This window comes from Ischnura elegans, chromosome 11 (genome assembly GCF_921293095.1).
Source record: "Ischnura elegans chromosome 11, ioIscEleg1.1, whole genome shotgun sequence".
Classification (NCBI taxonomy): domain Eukaryota; kingdom Metazoa; phylum Arthropoda; class Insecta; order Odonata; family Coenagrionidae; genus Ischnura; species Ischnura elegans.
In genome coordinates, this window is record NC_060256.1 from 47,056,916 (window position 1) to 47,075,508 (window position 18,593).

An 18,593-nucleotide genomic window follows, 5' to 3' on the forward strand; every position below is an offset into this window, starting at 1 on the left:
CAGAACGAAAAAACAGAAAGTAAACGAAATGTCCTTATCGCTTATCGTCCTTCATTTTGCAGTCTGGAGGAGGAACCTCTGTTTTGTTTGTAAAATCATCTAGGATAATTGTGCCTCAGCTCCGCTATGATCCTCGAGAAACAGTAGATATAGTTCCATTTAATTCGAATAGGTTATATTTTAATGACAACTTCTTTTTGTTGTTAGACCAGACAATTTATCAGCGTTGATCTCGTCACGAGACCTTCATGTCAATTGTGTCTTTGTTGCGACTATTTACGGCGCATTGATTGATCTGTCAATATGAAGCAATGGCGAGCTAATGTACATAATGTTCATAGATATATTTTTTAATCGATAGCTGTAATTTTCATCTGCTCTCGTAAGACGGATTTTTTCATATTGAAGTAGTCTAGCGTCCTGTTACATAAGATGTCAATAGGGTGCATTAGTTAAAATTTTAACAGGAATATAAAAATATTTGGAATGGGGTGATTTTTTATTTATTTTAAAAAGTGATGGCAAATCGGCACTTGGATCCAAAATGGAAAGAGTTCGCTCCGCTCTTCTCTCAACAAGTAAGTCACTCAACTGTTTTGTTGTTAGAAATTCGGAGGGAAATGTCATCAGTTATTGCTGTAATTACATGGTTTTTACTTTTAGTGTCGATTGAGGCATCTAGTAAGGATAACGGCGTTCAATGTGGATGTCGTAGAAGATCGCAAATCGAAAGAACACAGGCGGGTAACTCCTACTCCTTCTCCACTACATACTGCCTCAGGCGAACCGTCATCAGAAGTATTTTATTATTACTATACCCTTCACTTAACAACAATGTCAGCGCCTTTCTACAAGAGCGAGAAAATACAAGGAGAGAATCCCAGGTGGGCAGAATTGGAAATGCAAGAAATCTTGGCTCATTCTACCAGCCTGGTGTCGAAAGGTTCGTGTTCTACCCACTTCCTAAGGCCTTGTAATGTATTATTCATCTAAATTGGTCTAATGAATTTTCCATGAGGTAGAAAATTTTCCTCACCTTGTCGTTAACTAAGTACCTGTTCATTATATCAAAGAAAATTGTCAAATGTATATCCTTAACCAAGGAAGTTATCTATGCTGGTGATGTTGATAGAAGTTTGAATGAAATCAATGTGTAAGAGAAAGTGTAACAGTTTGATTATTGTAGTTCTTCATTGTAAACTAAGGAATGCATGTATGTATACATACTCTTGAAGAAATGAATTTCAGTTACGAGTGTATAAGCTGCACTTAATATATCAAAGTGAAAGTTCTCTTTAATTTCCTTAATAGTTGACAATTTATTATCATATACATGTAATCAATTTCGCCTCTACTTTTTTATTGTTTTATCACAGCTAGGTCAAGTCCAATGAGTAATTATACTCTCGTCTGCATTTTCTTTGCTTAAATGAGTAGCTTGAAATGGGCTCATAGTTATTTCAGATCCACTAAATTTTGTGCATTATTTCAAGAAGGCATTGAAATGATTATGGGTTAATGTGAATCCATTCGTTTCCTTGCAGGTGTTGTGGTAAGAATATGGAAGCACAGGCAGAAGAACTCGGAGGCTTGTGGGGAAGACACGCTAGTGACCGCATGGGGTGTTCATTTCTCTGGCCTAGTGCCGATTCCCATGACTCACGTGATCCCTTCCTCACCTCCGCTGGGCCCAAACACCATTGTTTTCCACATGAATGGGGGGACATGTTTCACATCCGCCCACTGCCTCTCATCCCATGTGTATGTTAATGAGGGCAGGGGACGGAGTGTGGACGAAGATGCCAAAGGTGCCAACTCGCAGGATGGAGATCAGCCGGTTGAAACTGCTGGAACGGAAGAGGCTGTGCCTTTCAAAGCGAAGAAGGTGAAGATGTGTTTGGCTGAGTCTGAAGTCAGGCCTAGCTATACCCTCCCACTACTTCTCAGGTTAGATTTTCATTCTTTTGAAATAGGTTAACTATTTGGTTGGCTATCTGAGTAGTATTTACCTTGAATCTTAAGTTAGGCCAGAGTAGCTCTGTTGTAAGACTTCAGGAGTACCAGTCTTGTTTTGGTTGTAAAGTTTGCTTAAAGGCAAAAAATGTGCTGTCACTTTCAGAAACTGGTGAAATTTGAGTGCACCTAAGGTACCCCAAAGTGAACAGGAATTCAGTCTTTATATGCCAAGTCTTGTCCATAGTTTTATTTTTTTTTGTACATATTGCTGTGGTCAATTGAGTTACCTGTATCACTCACTTCCGGATTGGTGATACACTGCACTGATGCCAATTTTGCTTTAAGCATGCCCTGATTGGCTATATTTAATGGAATATATGTAATGGAACTTAGCCACCTTTCTTATGGCTTACATCCATGGTGAAATACTGTAGTAAAGAGAAAGTAAGATGTGGGCTAAAACTGATTCTGTATAACTAAACAAGAAAATCAGTTGTATCATATCCGAGGAGTAATGTGTGAATCATTGGGCAGTGGTCTTTGATAAATCTTATTCTTTCTTCTGAATGAAGTCTTAGTTAATGGGATAACAGCACTGCATAAATTAAATGAAACAAAATAATATTTAAATGTCCATTTTAGTGACTACAATGCAGTAGTTGGGGTGTTATTCTTTGAGGTAGTATGACTTACTTTGTGCTTATTGGCTATTGCTTGTGCTAATTAACAAGGTGTACTTTATAAAAATTAATCCTATCGAAAATTGCATTGCCTATGATTTTCAAGTTTTCTGTAACCTCTATTTAATGTTCAGATGTCATTCCTCTCATATGCAGGCTCAGATCAGTGGAGCAGGCAATTCGAAAGCAGGCAGCGTCTGCAGGGGCCTTACGTGAACGCATATCTGCTGCTTCAATGGTCCCATCAGCCCCAGAGGTTACCGTTAGTTCAACTGTGCAATTCAGCTCAAAAGATGACGCTTCCAAGCAGCTCTCTCCTCGACCAGTCAATCAAATGCGGGCTCACTCATCTACGACTCGTGCAGCCAAGAGGCAAGCTCTTGCACGGGCATTGGTGGCTGCTGAAAGCCTGAGGCTGTGCGTCTCTCTTCTGAAAGGCGAAAGAGGCAGAAAGTTGAATGAAGTCCGTCAGCTAACAAGCAGGGGACAGGAATTAGCCAATCAGAACAAAGAAAAGGGTGAGTTGTCTGTGATCTGTCTTTTTGAGTCCTTAACTTAAGGTTTTGTGTAATTTTTCACTGGCCCTTTCATAGATCAGTGTTGCCATTGGTGAGGTACAGTTTTTCTCTGTTTTCTTCTGCACACCCAGTCTTTTTAAATTTTACGTCTAGGAAAGAAATCTTTCATAAATTTTGAGAGGGTGCAAATTGTGTTGGCCTGAGTTGTCTGACTACTATCACAAAACAAATAATTTGTGGTAGTATCATTTTCTGTGGAACCCTATTTAGTAGTAACTCCCAGAACATGAAGCAACTTTCCTTATTGCAATATTCATGTTTGATAATTGTCTATGTAAAGTGCCTTACTGCTCATCCCTTTTTGGTTAGATATTATTTTACAGGTATTCTGTGCAAATCATAAAATTTGACCAAACTACTGGTCAGTATACTTAGCTGAAGTAAACAGTTGTGAACTATGCATGGATGTTAACTTTAAGCATTGATTGATTATCTTAACCATCCAGTCCATTTATGGAAGATCAAAATATCTCCTATATCTCTGTGGATTGCCAACTTCCTCCCTGCGTGTAGTTTTCACCTCCCCTATCATCTTAGCCTGCCTAGGTTGATTAAATTGAAGAGGAAGATCTCATTGCTGTTGTGTGCTTTCAGGAAAGGAGCTGAAGGAGCAGCAGGAATCGCTGTTGAGGGAAGTTGAGCATCTGAGAGAGTGGAGGCACCGAGAGTTTCTCGAAGCACGGGATGCATTCTTACGCACCAGTGCTCACCTAGCTCTTCGTCGTCGTCATTTAGTGTCTGACTTAAGCCTAATTTATCCCATTCAGCAGGTATAATATGATACTTAAACTACTGCAATAATTAAAAACAGTTATATCTCTTTTAGTTCCTCTTTGATGATAATACATAAATTTGTTTTAGTCTTAATACATCTCCCAAGCAGTGGCGTAACTATGGGGGGGTGAGGGAATAGATCCCCCCCCAAAGCCTCAGAGAAATAAAAAAATTACTTAAAGCTATTGTCTAGATTTGAAATTGAATGACTGCATCTGCTTAAAGTTAAATTTTTAGTTCCAAAATGATGTAAAATGTATATCCAGGCATGTCATTTTTCTAAAATTTTCTCGGACTGTTGCCTGAGGGGAGAGGAGGGGTCACCACCCTACTGTGGGCGTCAAAATGATATGCTACTTTACTTTTCAAATTTATATCTGGACTTCAGTGCATGCCATATTAATCATTAATACATCATTTTAAAGGAAATTTTGTTTTCAATTCTGATTTATTTTTTGTGCTATGATAAAATTTTGAAACCTCAGACATATGTGTGGTTTCTGTATTGTAGTGATATTTTCGAAGTGACTTGTCGTACAAAATTGAATAATTTGGTATTATTATAGCAAGAAATTTTAGGGTTTTTTCTTTTTGTTCATTAAAGATATGTCAATACTGCACAATAAACTCACGGTTAATGTATGGAATTACAAATTTCTGCAGGGGTCACTTTTCTAAGGCACATGCTGGTTGTGGTGTAATGTTGTTACTTTTTAAAATCTGCTGAATTTTTAACCGCTCATCTTATCTTTTCTTCTTTTTTCAGCATCCCAATGGTGGTTACACAATATGTGGTGTTAAGCTTCCTAATTCGGAAGATTTTGGTCCTCGTGATGAAGTCATGGTGTCGGTTGCCCTTGGTTATGTGGCACATGCCATTCAAATGATATCCATCTTCCTCCATGTGCCCTTGAGATATCCTGTGGCGCATCTTGGTTCGAGGTCTAGAATTTCTGATTTGGTGACTGACAAGATACCAGATGGAGAGAGAGAGTGAGTTTTCAATGTATAGCTTGCTTCATGTGTCAGTAAATGTCTAATATATAATTTATAGTCATAATTAGAGATACGTGAAAATCGCTTTTTCATTTTTATTTCATCGCACTTTCAATAACAGTTTATCGCATTTTGTAGCGTCTATTTTTTATTTTCATAATGAGGTAGATGACGATGAAATGTAGTGAAACACGGTTATATGACAAAATACAGAATACAGTGGAACCTCGTTAAAGCGAGTACGAGCTATTGTGAGACCCTCGCTATTACAAGAGATAGCCGATGCACCATCAATTGATCCTATAATAAGCATGTTAAAAATTTCGTTTTTACTAGGCCCTTTTGGTGTTGGCTCTCGCCATAGCGAGGGTTTCACCGCCGGAGAAACTTACACCTAGACTCCTTAATCTCTGTAATTGCTAGCGATCTGTTAGAAATGAAGTTAATGGAGTGCTCAGTCTCAAATTTATGTGGTAAACTGTCGTTCGATAAATAAGTAGTTAATTTTGGTGAAAATATTGTGGCATTAGCATTCGCGAATGCTTGATCTTCTTTTGTTCCTCGGGCGGCAGAAAGCAGTCGTCAGCATACTCGCACGTCCATGAGTTGCATGAATAGAAAGCATTTGATGGAACACACCATGGCCAAAAAGACACCAAACACGTCTAAGCGAGAAAATAAAAATAAAGGAGTAATATGAGGTGTATTGGCTATTATTTGCACCACCTCCGGTAAAGCAACAATTCGCTATAGCGAGTGTTTATTGGTGAACCGTGGGGTGTCGTTTTATCGAGGTTCCACTGTATTTAAAATAATTATGTTGTAGAAAATAGTAAATTAAGGAATAAGACGTATAGTGGTGGAGGAGTAGCTTGCCCGTGCCCACTTGTAGTTCGCGGCCACGTAGAGTCCCAGCCAACTAGCAGCTGGCCAGTCGCTCAAATGCTTTAAGCGGTGAGTGTCGGCGGAGCATTTAAACTGTGCTCGGCACAAAATGTACGAATTATGCCGTTGAAAAGGCAAATTTGCGTAAAAATATCATAAGAGTCCAGTCATCGCATATATGTCGCATTTATTTGCGCACATCGCATCTATATCGCATTTGCGATTTTCACGCATCTCTAGCCATTATTCATGTTGAGCCAGCTAGAATTAAAACTTCGTATTCTTCCGCAGTTGGGTTGAGAGTGTGGAAAGTGGATTAGGGGAAGGAGGTCAATCAATTGGCCTGTAGACCCTGCCTTTCTCACTTCTCCAATGGCTTTTGTGTTGCCATTTCAAAAATATGGTCTGTAATTGCTCATCTGATTATGTTGAATGCTCGACAAAACTATGGTTGTGTAATAAATCATCATATGGAAGTTGAAGTTTTATTTTGTTGGTCCAACTTGAATTACTGATTTTAAAAATTGGGTCAGTGCCATCTTATTTGCATAGCCACAGGTATTATTGGAATTTAATTTATTTTGGAGCCACTTTGTTTCATCTAGCAAGTTTTTCTTGCTGACCTCGATAGTGTAAGGGAAATGTTTTTGCCAGCCAAGTAGTAGATTTCTGGTTCAAATACTGCCTGGGTATATTATCTCCGAGGGTATAAATTTTGATGTTCATACTGAATAATTTAATTGTAAAGTAGGGCCTGAATTCACTTAGTAGTATTGAGAATATGTTATTTAGTTAAAAATCGGTTATTATTATGGAAATAATTGATCCAGTTATTGTTTTTGCTTTGTTTCTTGTTGTTTATTAGTGTCAAGAATTGATTTTGTTCGTTTGGGAATTTGGTTCTGTATAGAGGTAATCATTTATCCTTGAGTGGCACCTTGTGAAACTAAGGAAATTTTCCTGCTTTCTATGGATTTAAGTGACTATGAGAAAGCTATTTGGAAAATAATAGATGTTTTAGGTGCAAAATTGAGCTTCTCATTTGTTTTTATCCGTAGAACACTTAGAGTGAAGCATTGGCGTAAACCTATAATTGTGATATGTACTTATTTCTGTTGTCAAGAACAATTTTCTTGTTGTGTGTTGTCTTAGTCATGTCTCATGAAAAGTGTCATTTGCCTAACAATGTTGACTTAGATCATAATTTTGTATCATTCAGATTCCCACTCTTCTCTCGAGCCAAGGACAAACTTCAGTTCAAGTATGGTGTATATCTTCTGAATAAGAATGTGGCTCAGCTTCGGTGTTACTGGGGTCTTTCCACGCAAGACCTCAGGGCCACCCTTCCAAATTTGGCCTCCCTCCTGTATCCAAAGGCCGGCCTAAACTCTCTGATGGGTAGCGGTGGAGGCAGCCTACTCAAAGCCAATGGGCCCCCTGGGAATCTTGATCAGAGGTGAGTTTGCATTGATCTTGGAAAGGTGTGCTTCAACTTTTCATCTAAGATACGGAATAGATGGTGGCCCAACGGATAGAGCATTTGACTGCTGTTCTAATGGCAGTGTACAAATTTGATATTTTGCCAAGCATTTAGGTAGAGGTAGGTGGGGATTCAGTCCCCATGTCAGCTTTTTTTCCCTTGTGGTGACTACAGGCCATGCATCCCAATAGGAGATAACTAACATAATCCACAGTGTCTGGCGATATCTGGTGGAAATGTTTTATATCCATGAGAATAAACTAAAATGGTAACCTTCCACACAATTTTATTTACTAAAGTACCAACCCGGTTTCGACACGCAGTGTCATTATCAAGGTATCATATCGAAACCGGGTTGGTACTTAAGTAAATAAAATTGTGTGGAAGGTTACCATTTTAGTTTATTCTCAGGGAGATAACTAGCCCAGGCATACTTGCCCTCTGATTTTCTCTAAACATTCAATAGTTATGGACTGATATCTGATTCACAAATCTGAAATTTGCTCAAAATCTGATGATAGTAACTACTGCTTCCATAGCCGTAAAGCATAAAGTTTTGACTACTTAATGTGGATTTCGGGAACAAATGCAGAGACCAAGAAATAATTATTATGGGGAGTGGGAAAAACATTACCTGAATACCACCCAAGACCCCTTATGCAAAGTTCTGGCTACGTGCCTGAATTGCACAGACCACCTTTTCTAGTTGTGTTCACACAGTGTGACTCTGTGGGGTAGTTTTGTCTTCGAGTGGAAGGAAAACAACATGCAAGTCATAGGCTTGAAAGCATCTAAACATGAGGTGGACCATTTTCACGAGCACCAGCTCCAGCCATGGATTATTTTTACAACCACCAGGATTGCTGGTACTTGTAGCCTGTTGGATTTTGGATAGCACGTAAGAAAGGTTGTATCTATCTTTGGAGAATCTTTTCCAGCACCAGCAATGTGTAAGTGTCCATTTTAAAACATTGAAACTGACTGCCAGGACTGGCATCAGACTCACCAAGTACATTTGTGGCTGGCTGGAACAATGCCATTGCTGGCACTAGTGCCATATAGGATATGGTGTGAAAGCTTCTATTTTATTACATTAGATCCAGTTCTGGTGCCAGCATCAGCACCAACTACCCTAATGCATGTGAAAATGATCTTTTGGTGATCTGTAACAGCTAATTAAACTGTTTAAATTAGGTGAAAAGTTTATTGCATTTCACAGATTCTTCCTCGTAATAAATCTTAAAGAAATGATGATAATATGATCTGTACTCACTGCTATTTTGTGTGTAGCAGCAGAATACTGAATGCTGAGTCAATGATTTTAAGGAAAAAATTTCACTGTGCTAACACGCATTAAAAATCTATTAAAATAGTCTCTAGCCCCATTCCCACATAATGTGCAGATACAGTAAAACCTCTATGTAGTGAACCTCTTTACATCGTAAACCTCTATACATAGTACCAACCCTCTGGTCCCGTCAGATTTACTTGTAAATTTATAGGCAAACCTCTCTATAGTGAACCTCTTTATATCGTAAAACCTCTATATATCATAGCAACGAGAGACCCCCGAGACGGCCTAACTACCTCTGCATTTCGTACCGAGACAACTAGAGACCATTAATGCACCCGCGATAACGAACATGGATTGACATTTTCAGCGATAAATGTTTCACGCTTATTCTTTTCTTTTACACCTTTACTATAATGTAATTTTCATGTTAACCATTAGTTAGGGCCATTTTGTCCCATTCGAGAGCATACCTAACAGTAAATAAGAAAAAGGCAGCGAACTATCCTAATCATTTTAAGTGACAGTAAATGAAGACAGAACGCATCGTTTTCTCTCGAATCATGGTAAAAATTGCGCGATAGCACTCGCTTTCTATTACTTATGGCTTTATTTTCCTGTAATTGCTTTCATACTATGTTCAGTTAATAAAAGAGGCGACCAGCGCAGCCTATAATCCCTTGCCGGCGGAAATATTTCAACTAACTTCACTCCCATTTATGGAGACAGAATTACTCAACCGCATTGCTGCTTCCGTTTCTAAAATGAAAATATTTCATGAATTTACTGCGACTCGAAATAAATCAAATACAATTTTGCAATTATTTTATTCCCATATTTTCCAGTGTAGCACTTTCTCACTGCCGCCTTGGTAATTTTTCGATGCTTTCGTGAACGATCGTAGTTTACAATTTATTGCGCTTAGCGACAGTCATCTGTCTTGCGTGCGTATTTATGCCGCGAAATCTGACTCTTCCATCGGGAGTCCGGGACGTCAATTTCTAGCAATACTGAACGAACATCGCTCCATGCGCGACAATGTTAGGTGAAGAGACAGCTAATTAGCTGATATGCCGTAGAGCAATGAAATTTTTTACTGTCGCTGCCGCATTCTGAAGTAGTTCGCCCAGCATTCACACTGGGAAATCACGTCATTTCGCAGACCTAGCGTTTCTTTGTGCCCTCGACAGAGTTTTTCTACGGAACTCTACGAGCATTGTATTCTAGAGAAAGGCAATTCGACGAAATTTTCAAAATTACGCTCAATTTCTTGTTTATTTTTTGCAATAGTCACGTGTTTATTTATTTTTTATAATCTTTAACATGTCATACGTTATAAGAATGATAAATCAATTTTCTAAAATATATTATAAGGAGTATTTTCAATTATTTGCCATAAAATATGAAAACATACGAAAATTACTTAATTAATTATAAGTTGATGATGGATTCGACAAATAAAACAAGGCGGCTGCTTGACATTACAACATTCCGAGGATTTTTCCAAGCCATCGACGAGGGCAGGTAGAAGAAAGATGTAGCAGTGACCTTTGGAATACCATCTATTTTAAACAACCGAGGAAAAACAGAAGAAACTCTATATCTAGGCTGCACAAATAAAAAACGCGGGCAGTGAAATAAGAGGATGAAAGAATTATGTTTAGAAATATAACAGTTGTGTACTTCCCTCCAAACACTACTAGTAAATTACGACCCTTAGACCAGGGAATTATTTCTTTGGTCAAAAGGCATTATCGAAAACAGCTAGTGATTTATTTTTTATGGAGAGTGAATAGTGAAAACGACATTAAAGGTGCTCATGGAACATCCTTCAGACCATGCACAGGCTGTGCCTTTCCTCAATTTTTGAGAAATGCTTCATCAAGGCTGGGATTACGGGTGGTAGCAAACAGGAGGAAAGTGAGATGCTTGATAATGAACCTACAGTTCGATAAAATCAACAAAATAGTTAACACAAATTCAACATTTGAAGACTTTGTAAATGTTGATAATGATTTATTCATTTGTTCCCCACATGAGTTGGAAGATAGTGGTGAAGGAGATGTATATATCTTGCAGGATACAGTAAGAGATGAATTTAGAGGAAGATGTTGGTAATGAGGAATCAGTTACAGTTCCCACCAAAACAGAGGTTGAGGATTTATTGAACATAATTAAATGGTTTTTATTAAGCATGGAGGAATGCGATCATAATATGATTGTATTCAATAGAATTAAAAACATTACATCGAAAGAGTTTTAAAAAGGTTAAAGCAAACCCAATAACTAATTTCTTTCTTAAAAAGCCCTCTTGAACAAGTTACTTTTACCTTTGTGTAATCATTAAATTGTAAATATATGTTCACTAATGCATGCATGTATGTTTAAATATATTAATATTATGGTTTATCAATAAAATGGTACCTATCACTAAAACCTCTCTATAGTGAACCTCCATACATCAAAATGCCCAAATTTTGGTCCCCTCCATTACGATGTAAAGAGGTTTTACTGTAACTATTAAAGTTAATGGAGTATGTGTACCAAAATGGGTCTCTAGAAAAAAAGTTGGTTTTATGGGGAATGTAAGCAATTTCCGGAAAGTTTAGCCCCAAGTGATGACTGATAAAAACATGGTTTATCCTTCAAACAGTCCGATTGGTGCACCTCCTCACTGTCATCGGCGATCACACTCTGGATCTTCTCACAACTTGCCATCTCAGCCAGTGAGAGTGCGGCTGACTGCTTCAGAGAGTGGTGGGAGCGGAGAATTGCCACCCTCGAGGCCTACATTTGAGAGGTGTCACAGGGTGACAAGGTCAGCCGGTGGGAAGGGAGAGATATTGCTCCCAGGCAGTGGAGATATCAGTGGCATGGGGCAGCAGAATGGAAGCAAGGATGGTGTGGACAAGATTCAAAATGAGCCCAAAGTGAAGGTAAGGTCATGTACTTGATAACATGTTCTAAAATCATAGATACACCAGCGCCTTCTTTGTAAGCTACCCGTATTTTGCCACTCAGTTTCCATGGAAGTTCTGAACATTAAACATGGTTAATGAAACAACTTAATAACAAATTTTTTTTGTACATGAAAGAATGCATCTAAAACTAAAGAATGATCATAGGCTTTCCCGGTGTATAGAATTGTGGAAGGTTACACAGGATTTCCACCGGGTCAGGTTCTTCAACTCCATCTCGGCCGATGTTTCGATGGACAACTTGCCCATCGAAACGTCGGCCGAGATGGAGTTGGAGAACCTGACCCGGTGGAAATCCTGTGTAACCTTCCACAACATCTAAAACTACTTTCTAATTAGTTTCCAATCCTTTGGTGAGATATGTCATCGCGGTCTACCAACTTATTCAGCCTCACAAAAAGACAACATTTATAATGACAGTTGTGTTTCACATCTTCATCAATTTTCAAAGGTTTACCTGCTACTTCGTGCCTCAAATTCGAGAACTAGTGGTTGTCGAATGCTGCCATGTCTGAACATGACATGGCATCATCTGACTGCTGAAAAATTGGATCTCTTAACCATTTTCATTGACTCTCCTCAAGAGATAGTCGTTGAAAACTGAATGTTGACCTCTCCGAACCTCATCGTTGACTTTCATTTGCCTTCTATGAATCTGATGAAAGTAACTACTGCTTCCATAGCCGTAAAGCACAAACTTTTGACTACATAATGTGGCTTTCGGGAACAAATGCAGAGACCAAGAAATAATTATTATGGGGAGTGGGAAAAACATTACCTGAATACCACCCAAGCCCCCTTATACAAAGTTCTGGCTACGTGCCTGAATTGCACAGAGCACCTTTTCTAGTTGTGTTCACGCAGTGTGACTCTGTGGAGTAGTTTTGTCTTTGAGTGGAAGGAAAACAAGGCACAGGTCATAGGCTTGAAAGTATCTAAACGTGAGTTAGACCATTTTTACGAGCACCAGCTCCAGCCATGGATTATTTTTTCCTACCTACACTCTCACCATTCCATTTGTTATGGTCGCCATCAATTTCTTATTAAAAAATGAATTTCAGAATTGCATCGTTTCAAGCGTGACTGTGTGGAATGTACTTTTCATGATGAATTTCAGACCGCTTTTTGTTCCTTGTGTGCAAAAAATGAATCTCACAGTCAGGAAGTGCCTAAACATTTTAAATGCATACAGGCAAGAAAATAAAGAAACCAAAATGGGATTGATAGTTGGCAACAAGCCGAGGAGACCATGGCATTGCAGTGGCACTAGAACAAATGGTAGCTACTTTCTGGATGCACCTTGTTTTACATTTTGATTCCTTTTACGCTGTGCCGAATAGGATGAAGTGGATGGTAGTCTCAACACTTCCATGGGAAGCAGTCTGAGCTACTCACTGGATAAAGGCCTGGATGAGTATGAGGTGATCCAGAGGACTGGGCAGCCGAGGGAGACGGTGGAGAGGGAAGGATTGGGCCACAGCGATGTGGAAGGTCACCTAGTAAGGACAGGCAGTACACTTGCAGTGGACAACAAGAAAGCATTGAGTCATGTGGGATCAGATCCAATGCTCAGGGATTCTTCAAACAAAGGTGTTAGCATCAGATTAGATGTTGCACCTGAGGTGAGTTTGCTTCTTTTCTTGGTTCACACCTTTACATTTAACCATAACATGTAAAAATTACAACATTTACATGTAAAAATAAAAAAGAAGTTTAAAGTATACGGGGACTAGCAGCGGTGATAACTTTTACGGGAGTCACCCGCAATGCAAAATCGTGCGAAAGATCCACATAGGAAAAATCATTCGCCTTGACCGGGATATCCACGGGACCAAATATCCACAGGGAAGAATGACGCCTCGGTAGCTTAACTGGCTAAAGCACTCGACCGGAAATCGGGGGATCCGGATCCCGGTCAAGGCGAATGATTTTTTCTCTGTGGATCTTTCGAAAAATAGAAGATTTAGTAGTTCATGTCCACGTTATTATTTTGCATTCTACTTGTTTCAATCAAGGAGATTGTAAATACCTTGAGGTGGCACCACTGGTTTTGAGTGTGGAACTAAGTGTGACCGGAATGAGAGTGCTTGGGTAGGACAAGCGACGCCCACTGACCAAAACATTGACAATCCCATAAGGGTCATTGCTTACTATTTGGTGAAATTTTGGTCATAACTCTTAATGCATTAAAATAACTTATGGAATGCACAATGTAAACCTTTTTTTTCTTACTTAATTGGTAGGCATCGCGAAGTTATGACTCAAACATCTTTTCACTGAGAAAATTATGATCAATCACCACATTTACATTCTAAAACCAGCTCAGCTGAATATAAAATTTTACGAGATTAGACTATCCATTTTCCTGCACATATACTGGTATTTAATTTTATTATAGCCTACAGAAAGGTAACAATTACAGTAATAAAGTAGATTTTCAAGGATATCCCCACCAGTGAAGTAGCTAAAAAAAACCGAGTTTTTTAACTAATAGAAGTATCGCGAATGATAGGAAAAATCCTATGACAATCATGAGCGAAATAGGTAAATACTAATAATTATGGTAGCATTTTTAACTTAATATAGTTCATTTTCGGAACAAAACTTAGCCACCTCAAAGTACAGTTCGAGACGTGGACAATCACACGATAGTGCTCGCTTTCTGTAATTATTAAATAATTTAAATACATGTTCACTAATGCATGCATGTTTGTTTAAACACATAAATATAATGGTTTAAAAGACAGTAGTACCATTCATTTCCAAAGGATATGAAAAAATGGTGCCTATCACTAAAACCTCTCTATTGTGAACCTCCACGCATCAAATTTCCCAAATTTTGGTCCCCTCCATTACTATGTAAAGAGGTTTTACTGTATAATGTTTTGCTTGTATTGTGATTTATGCTACACAGGTAAAAGAGCATTTAAAAGGTTGAAGTTGCCAAATTGAAACAGAGCTGTGTTTTCTTCTTAAATGTGCTCTCAATCAGAATGTATTTAGAAATCTGATAATTGAGGCATTAATTTGAGGTTTCCTATTTTTTTTACTGCCTAAATCGAAAGATTATTAATCCTGCATAACGTATTTAACGCTTTTAGATTTTCAAATGACGATATCTATTTTTCGCGATTAAACGAAAAGTGAAAATTTTCAAGCGCGCGAAAACGCGACTGCTAAGTATGAATGATTGGAAAACTCCGTGTGACGTCATACTGGTTCCCGCTGCCGCAATTGAGGTGACCTTGGGGCGAGGCTTTGAGCGCTGTTACGACGCAGGATGCTAGCAGGTAGCAGAGTACCCTGCTAGCTGGTAGCGCTTGGCTTAAATAATCATTATTAATACGCTGTCAAACGAAGGAAACTCTCTGACCACAGGCAGTTTTAATAGGTGATTATTAAGTGATATTTCCCTGAGCTCTGTGCCTCATGCATGTGTTGGTAATCTCAGACAATGTAAAACTCCTGACTACTCATATAGCATCTGGTTCCCTGTGACGTCACGTGGCCACCAAACTGGCCTTTTTCAAATGAGGTTAAAATTGACCATTAACATTTGTCTAAACTGGGATTTCTAAAACCAAATAATTTGTATATTATGAATACACTAAAGGTGGGTTACGAATCGCAATCAATGCCTTTCGTTTTCTGTGTTAAAGGAATCCACCCTATTGCAGTATGTATTTGTATTTTTTTTTATCCAGTCCAGGGATGTGAAAGTCAGTACAGAGGCCCAGAGAAACTTTCTTCACCGGTGGCACTTATTAGGTGGTCCTGTTCAGTCGGACGATGATGCAGAGTCGTCTGTGTTGTCTGAAGAAAGTGGGCAGCCTCTCAGTATCACCTCACGACTGCTGGGCCCCAGGGAGGTCACAAAGGTCAATGATTGCACGGAGATGAGGGAGAATTTGAGCTCCTTCTTGCCATCAGGGAAGGCCGTGACCTCGCATCCAGTCACCTCCACAAGTGCCGAAGTAGACAGGTTGTTTGCCAGTGTGGCGAGTCGAACAGAGGCCCTGGCGAGTCGGTCGACCTCGTTCAATCTCATGCGGAGCAGGCAGGGGAGCACCACAGAGGATGGCTGTGCGTCATGATGTTTGTTTGTTTGCGGTCCGAGTGAGCGCCTGCTTGATAAAAGTTTTGCCTGTTATTTTTATTGTAATTATTATTGTATTTTCTTTGTGTGTGCAGAGGAGTGCATTTGACCTTTTTTGGGGGCCAAACTGAAGACAAGAAAAGGTACTAAAATAATGCAAACATGTAGGGTTTGCCCGGAAATGAATATCTTTGGGTTTTTTGGGAAGTGTGTGTGGTAGGGTGGAATGGCTGCAGCAATCTTTATTTAATAAAAAAATCAAAGCTTGTTAATCTGTCACAGTACAGCTTGATTGTGTCTTCCATTTAATGCCACTATAAATTAATTTATTTCTGCATTTTTTTCCCTTAGGTGAAGTAAAATATATTCAGTGAAGAATTAGTTACAAACTGAAAAAATTACATTTTCATCTCTGCTAAAATGGTTTGATAGGACTCAGTTCCTGCGTTGGTAAAGTTATATTTTCTTAATAATGCCGTGAAATATCGTTCGCGATCAATTATGAAAACCTTAATTTTGAAAACTCTAATGAAAATTTTTTCCCTGTTATATTTTTCTTTAAAACTATTTTAATTAAAACTCATGAAGCCATTCCTATCACGCGATTGTAATGTTGAACCATCAAAGGTATTCTTTCAACTATTGTATCACAGTATTCATTTGAGGGTATCCTGCATGTGTTGAAAGCATATGTTATTGAATTTTAGCCAAATGTAGCCATACTTTGTTATTTATTTTGTTTTTATATAGGTTTGTCTAAATGGTGATGTCACATTCATGAGAAATTAAGTATATTTAATCATCATGCTGATCATTTCAATAGTCAAAGATCTGTGGCCATGTTGAAATGATTTTTATTTGGCATGTAGTTATGTTTGTATTAAGATTGTGAAAGGTTTTGATTGGAGCTTGGATGTAATTTAGAACTCATTGCCAAAATATGCTTTTAATTATTTACATCATCCAAGATTTATCAATTCAATACAATAAATGCTATTATATATGTGATCCAATTTTATCTATGCTATGAATTATATGTTGGTTAATTTTAATTTCGTTTTTCTGTGTTGTTATTTATCAGAAAATTGTAAATATCCTTGAAGGTGGCATTACTATTGGGCAGCCTTAACAGTTTCCTAAGAGATGTTAATTTTTATTTGAGATAATTTTATTGCAAGTTGAAAGAAATGTTATTTTTGTGTGTACATGCAGTTGACAAAGAGTTCAGCATAATTCGTGAGTCTTTTTTCTTATCAAATACAGAGGCAATTTTTTTTCATAGGTACATAAATCTGAGTTGTGCACCTGCCGGCTCCTATTCACATCACATTTTACGCATTTCATTTAATTTTGCCTCATATCACTGTTGTTCTTGGCACTATGAGCAGCCTGCATTTATTCCTTTGCCGTGCGAAAGAGATTTTCATATTTATTTCTAAGCTCCTTGTTCAGCTGCTTGTGGAAATGTAAAGTAGGTTAATATTTGTTAAATATTTTATTCTTTTTTTCAAAGGACACAAAGGATAAAGACTCAATGCTGTGCTTCTCTTGTTGTTGGACTAGTGTTTTCAACTCCTTCCGTATTACCTTTGTAATTGCAATTCAATTTCAGGAATTTTTCGTGTCAAATCCATTAATTTCTGCTTGCCCCATGGAATGAGAGGAAATTTTTTCTTTGTTTATACATTTGTTTTGCACTGTGAGGTTATGGAACTCAAGAATTTTGTCATAGTATCTGTGATTTGCTTAATCTGCTCATATTTTCTGTCTTTGGTGATGACTTTTTTCCTTTTATGTTAGAATATTCATTCAGAGAAATTATGCTAGTTCCAATGAGTAATGGTTATTTAAGTTCAAGGTCTATTATTTTTTCCAATGTAATTTTTGAGGGGCTCTTCACCTCTTGCATTTAACTGCTTACCCATTAAAAATAAGTACATTGAAATCAATGTGAGCTGAAATGACATTGGTGATAACTTAATCCTCAGCCATTATCTCTCTCTTTAATCTAAACAGAAGCTTTTTACCATATTCCTTTCTCTGTTAACCATGAAGTTTCTTTGTGCCATTCAGTTTTTGGCTGAAATGTCTGGGGTGGTTGTAGGAAGAAATTGTTATCTGCTTCCTGCCTCTTTTGAAGTTTATTTATGCTGCTTTCATTGCTGTGTCCAAAGATTCTGATGATGTTATGTATATATATTTCAATTTCACATGTTTGCCATATGTTGTTGAATCCATTGCAGATTTAATTTGATTCTCTGGCATTTAGATTATTTTCCCAGGCCAGAAGCATAAGTCATCATGTAGGTCAACCATTTTTTTTGCAAGTATTACTTGCGATATAATTGAAAGAGTTTTATTGAGATACTTTTTCAAGCTTGTAACAATATATGTAATTGCTGAAATATTGCTGTATAGGCTTTTTCACTGTACATTTCTAAGAGAAGCTACAATAATTAGTTCAACAAATTGTAAAAATTAGCTAAATCAGTTTTTTGCAATGAGATATGTAATAAAATTGCTCAAAGTATGCAGAATTTTTGATTGCCATACCTATCACTTGTTATCCTTCATTACAATGTACCTGGCTGCAAAAATAATAATGGTTATCAAAGGAGAACCCTTAAGAGGGTTAAAGCCAGACTAAGCACAGGTGATTTATGGGGATATACAGGCTCAGGGGAGGGGGTACCAGTTCTTCTCTGCAGGTCAACTCGCACTTCAAGTTTTTTTGTGGTGTTTGCAGGCTTTACCCGGGATTTGAATCTTTGACCTTTTAAATAAGCACCTAGTGATTACCCACTGGGCTACAATGATCACCCGCCCACCATCAAAATTGTATCATTTGTAAGGACTCTTGGACCCCAATATGGCTTCAT

The 18,593-nt window shown here is 38.1% G+C and overlaps 1 protein-coding gene across 1 annotated transcript; it reads left to right on the forward strand.

Moving 5' to 3' along the window:
- Positions 1-63: 63 nt before the first annotated feature.
- Positions 64-18,244, forward strand: LOC124168097. The gene is made up of 10 exons (XM_046546210.1): positions 64-578; positions 664-943; positions 1,545-1,947; positions 2,793-3,154; positions 3,809-3,984; positions 4,755-4,981; positions 7,089-7,325; positions 11,294-11,576; positions 12,959-13,240; positions 15,323-18,244. Exons 1-10 carry the CDS (start codon positions 519-521, stop codon positions 15,710-15,712), a joined length of 2,700 nt encoding a protein of 899 aa, XP_046402166.1. The 5' UTR covers positions 64-518; the 3' UTR covers positions 15,713-18,244.
- The last annotated feature ends 349 nt before the right edge of the window (positions 18,245-18,593 follow it).

Excerpts from the sequence above, each read along its gene's own strand:
- LOC124168097 (XM_046546210.1), top strand. The coding sequence starts at position 519 with ATGGCAAATCGGCACTTGGATCCAAAATGGAAAGAGTTCGCTCCGCTC. Across the intron at positions 11,577-12,958 it reads AAAATGAGCCCAAAGTGAAG|GATGAAGTGGATGGTAGTCT; the intron begins GTAAGGTCATGT and ends TGTGCCGAATAG. Across the intron at positions 13,241-15,322 it reads GATTAGATGTTGCACCTGAG|TCCAGGGATGTGAAAGTCAG; the intron begins GTGAGTTTGCTT and ends TTTTTTATCCAG.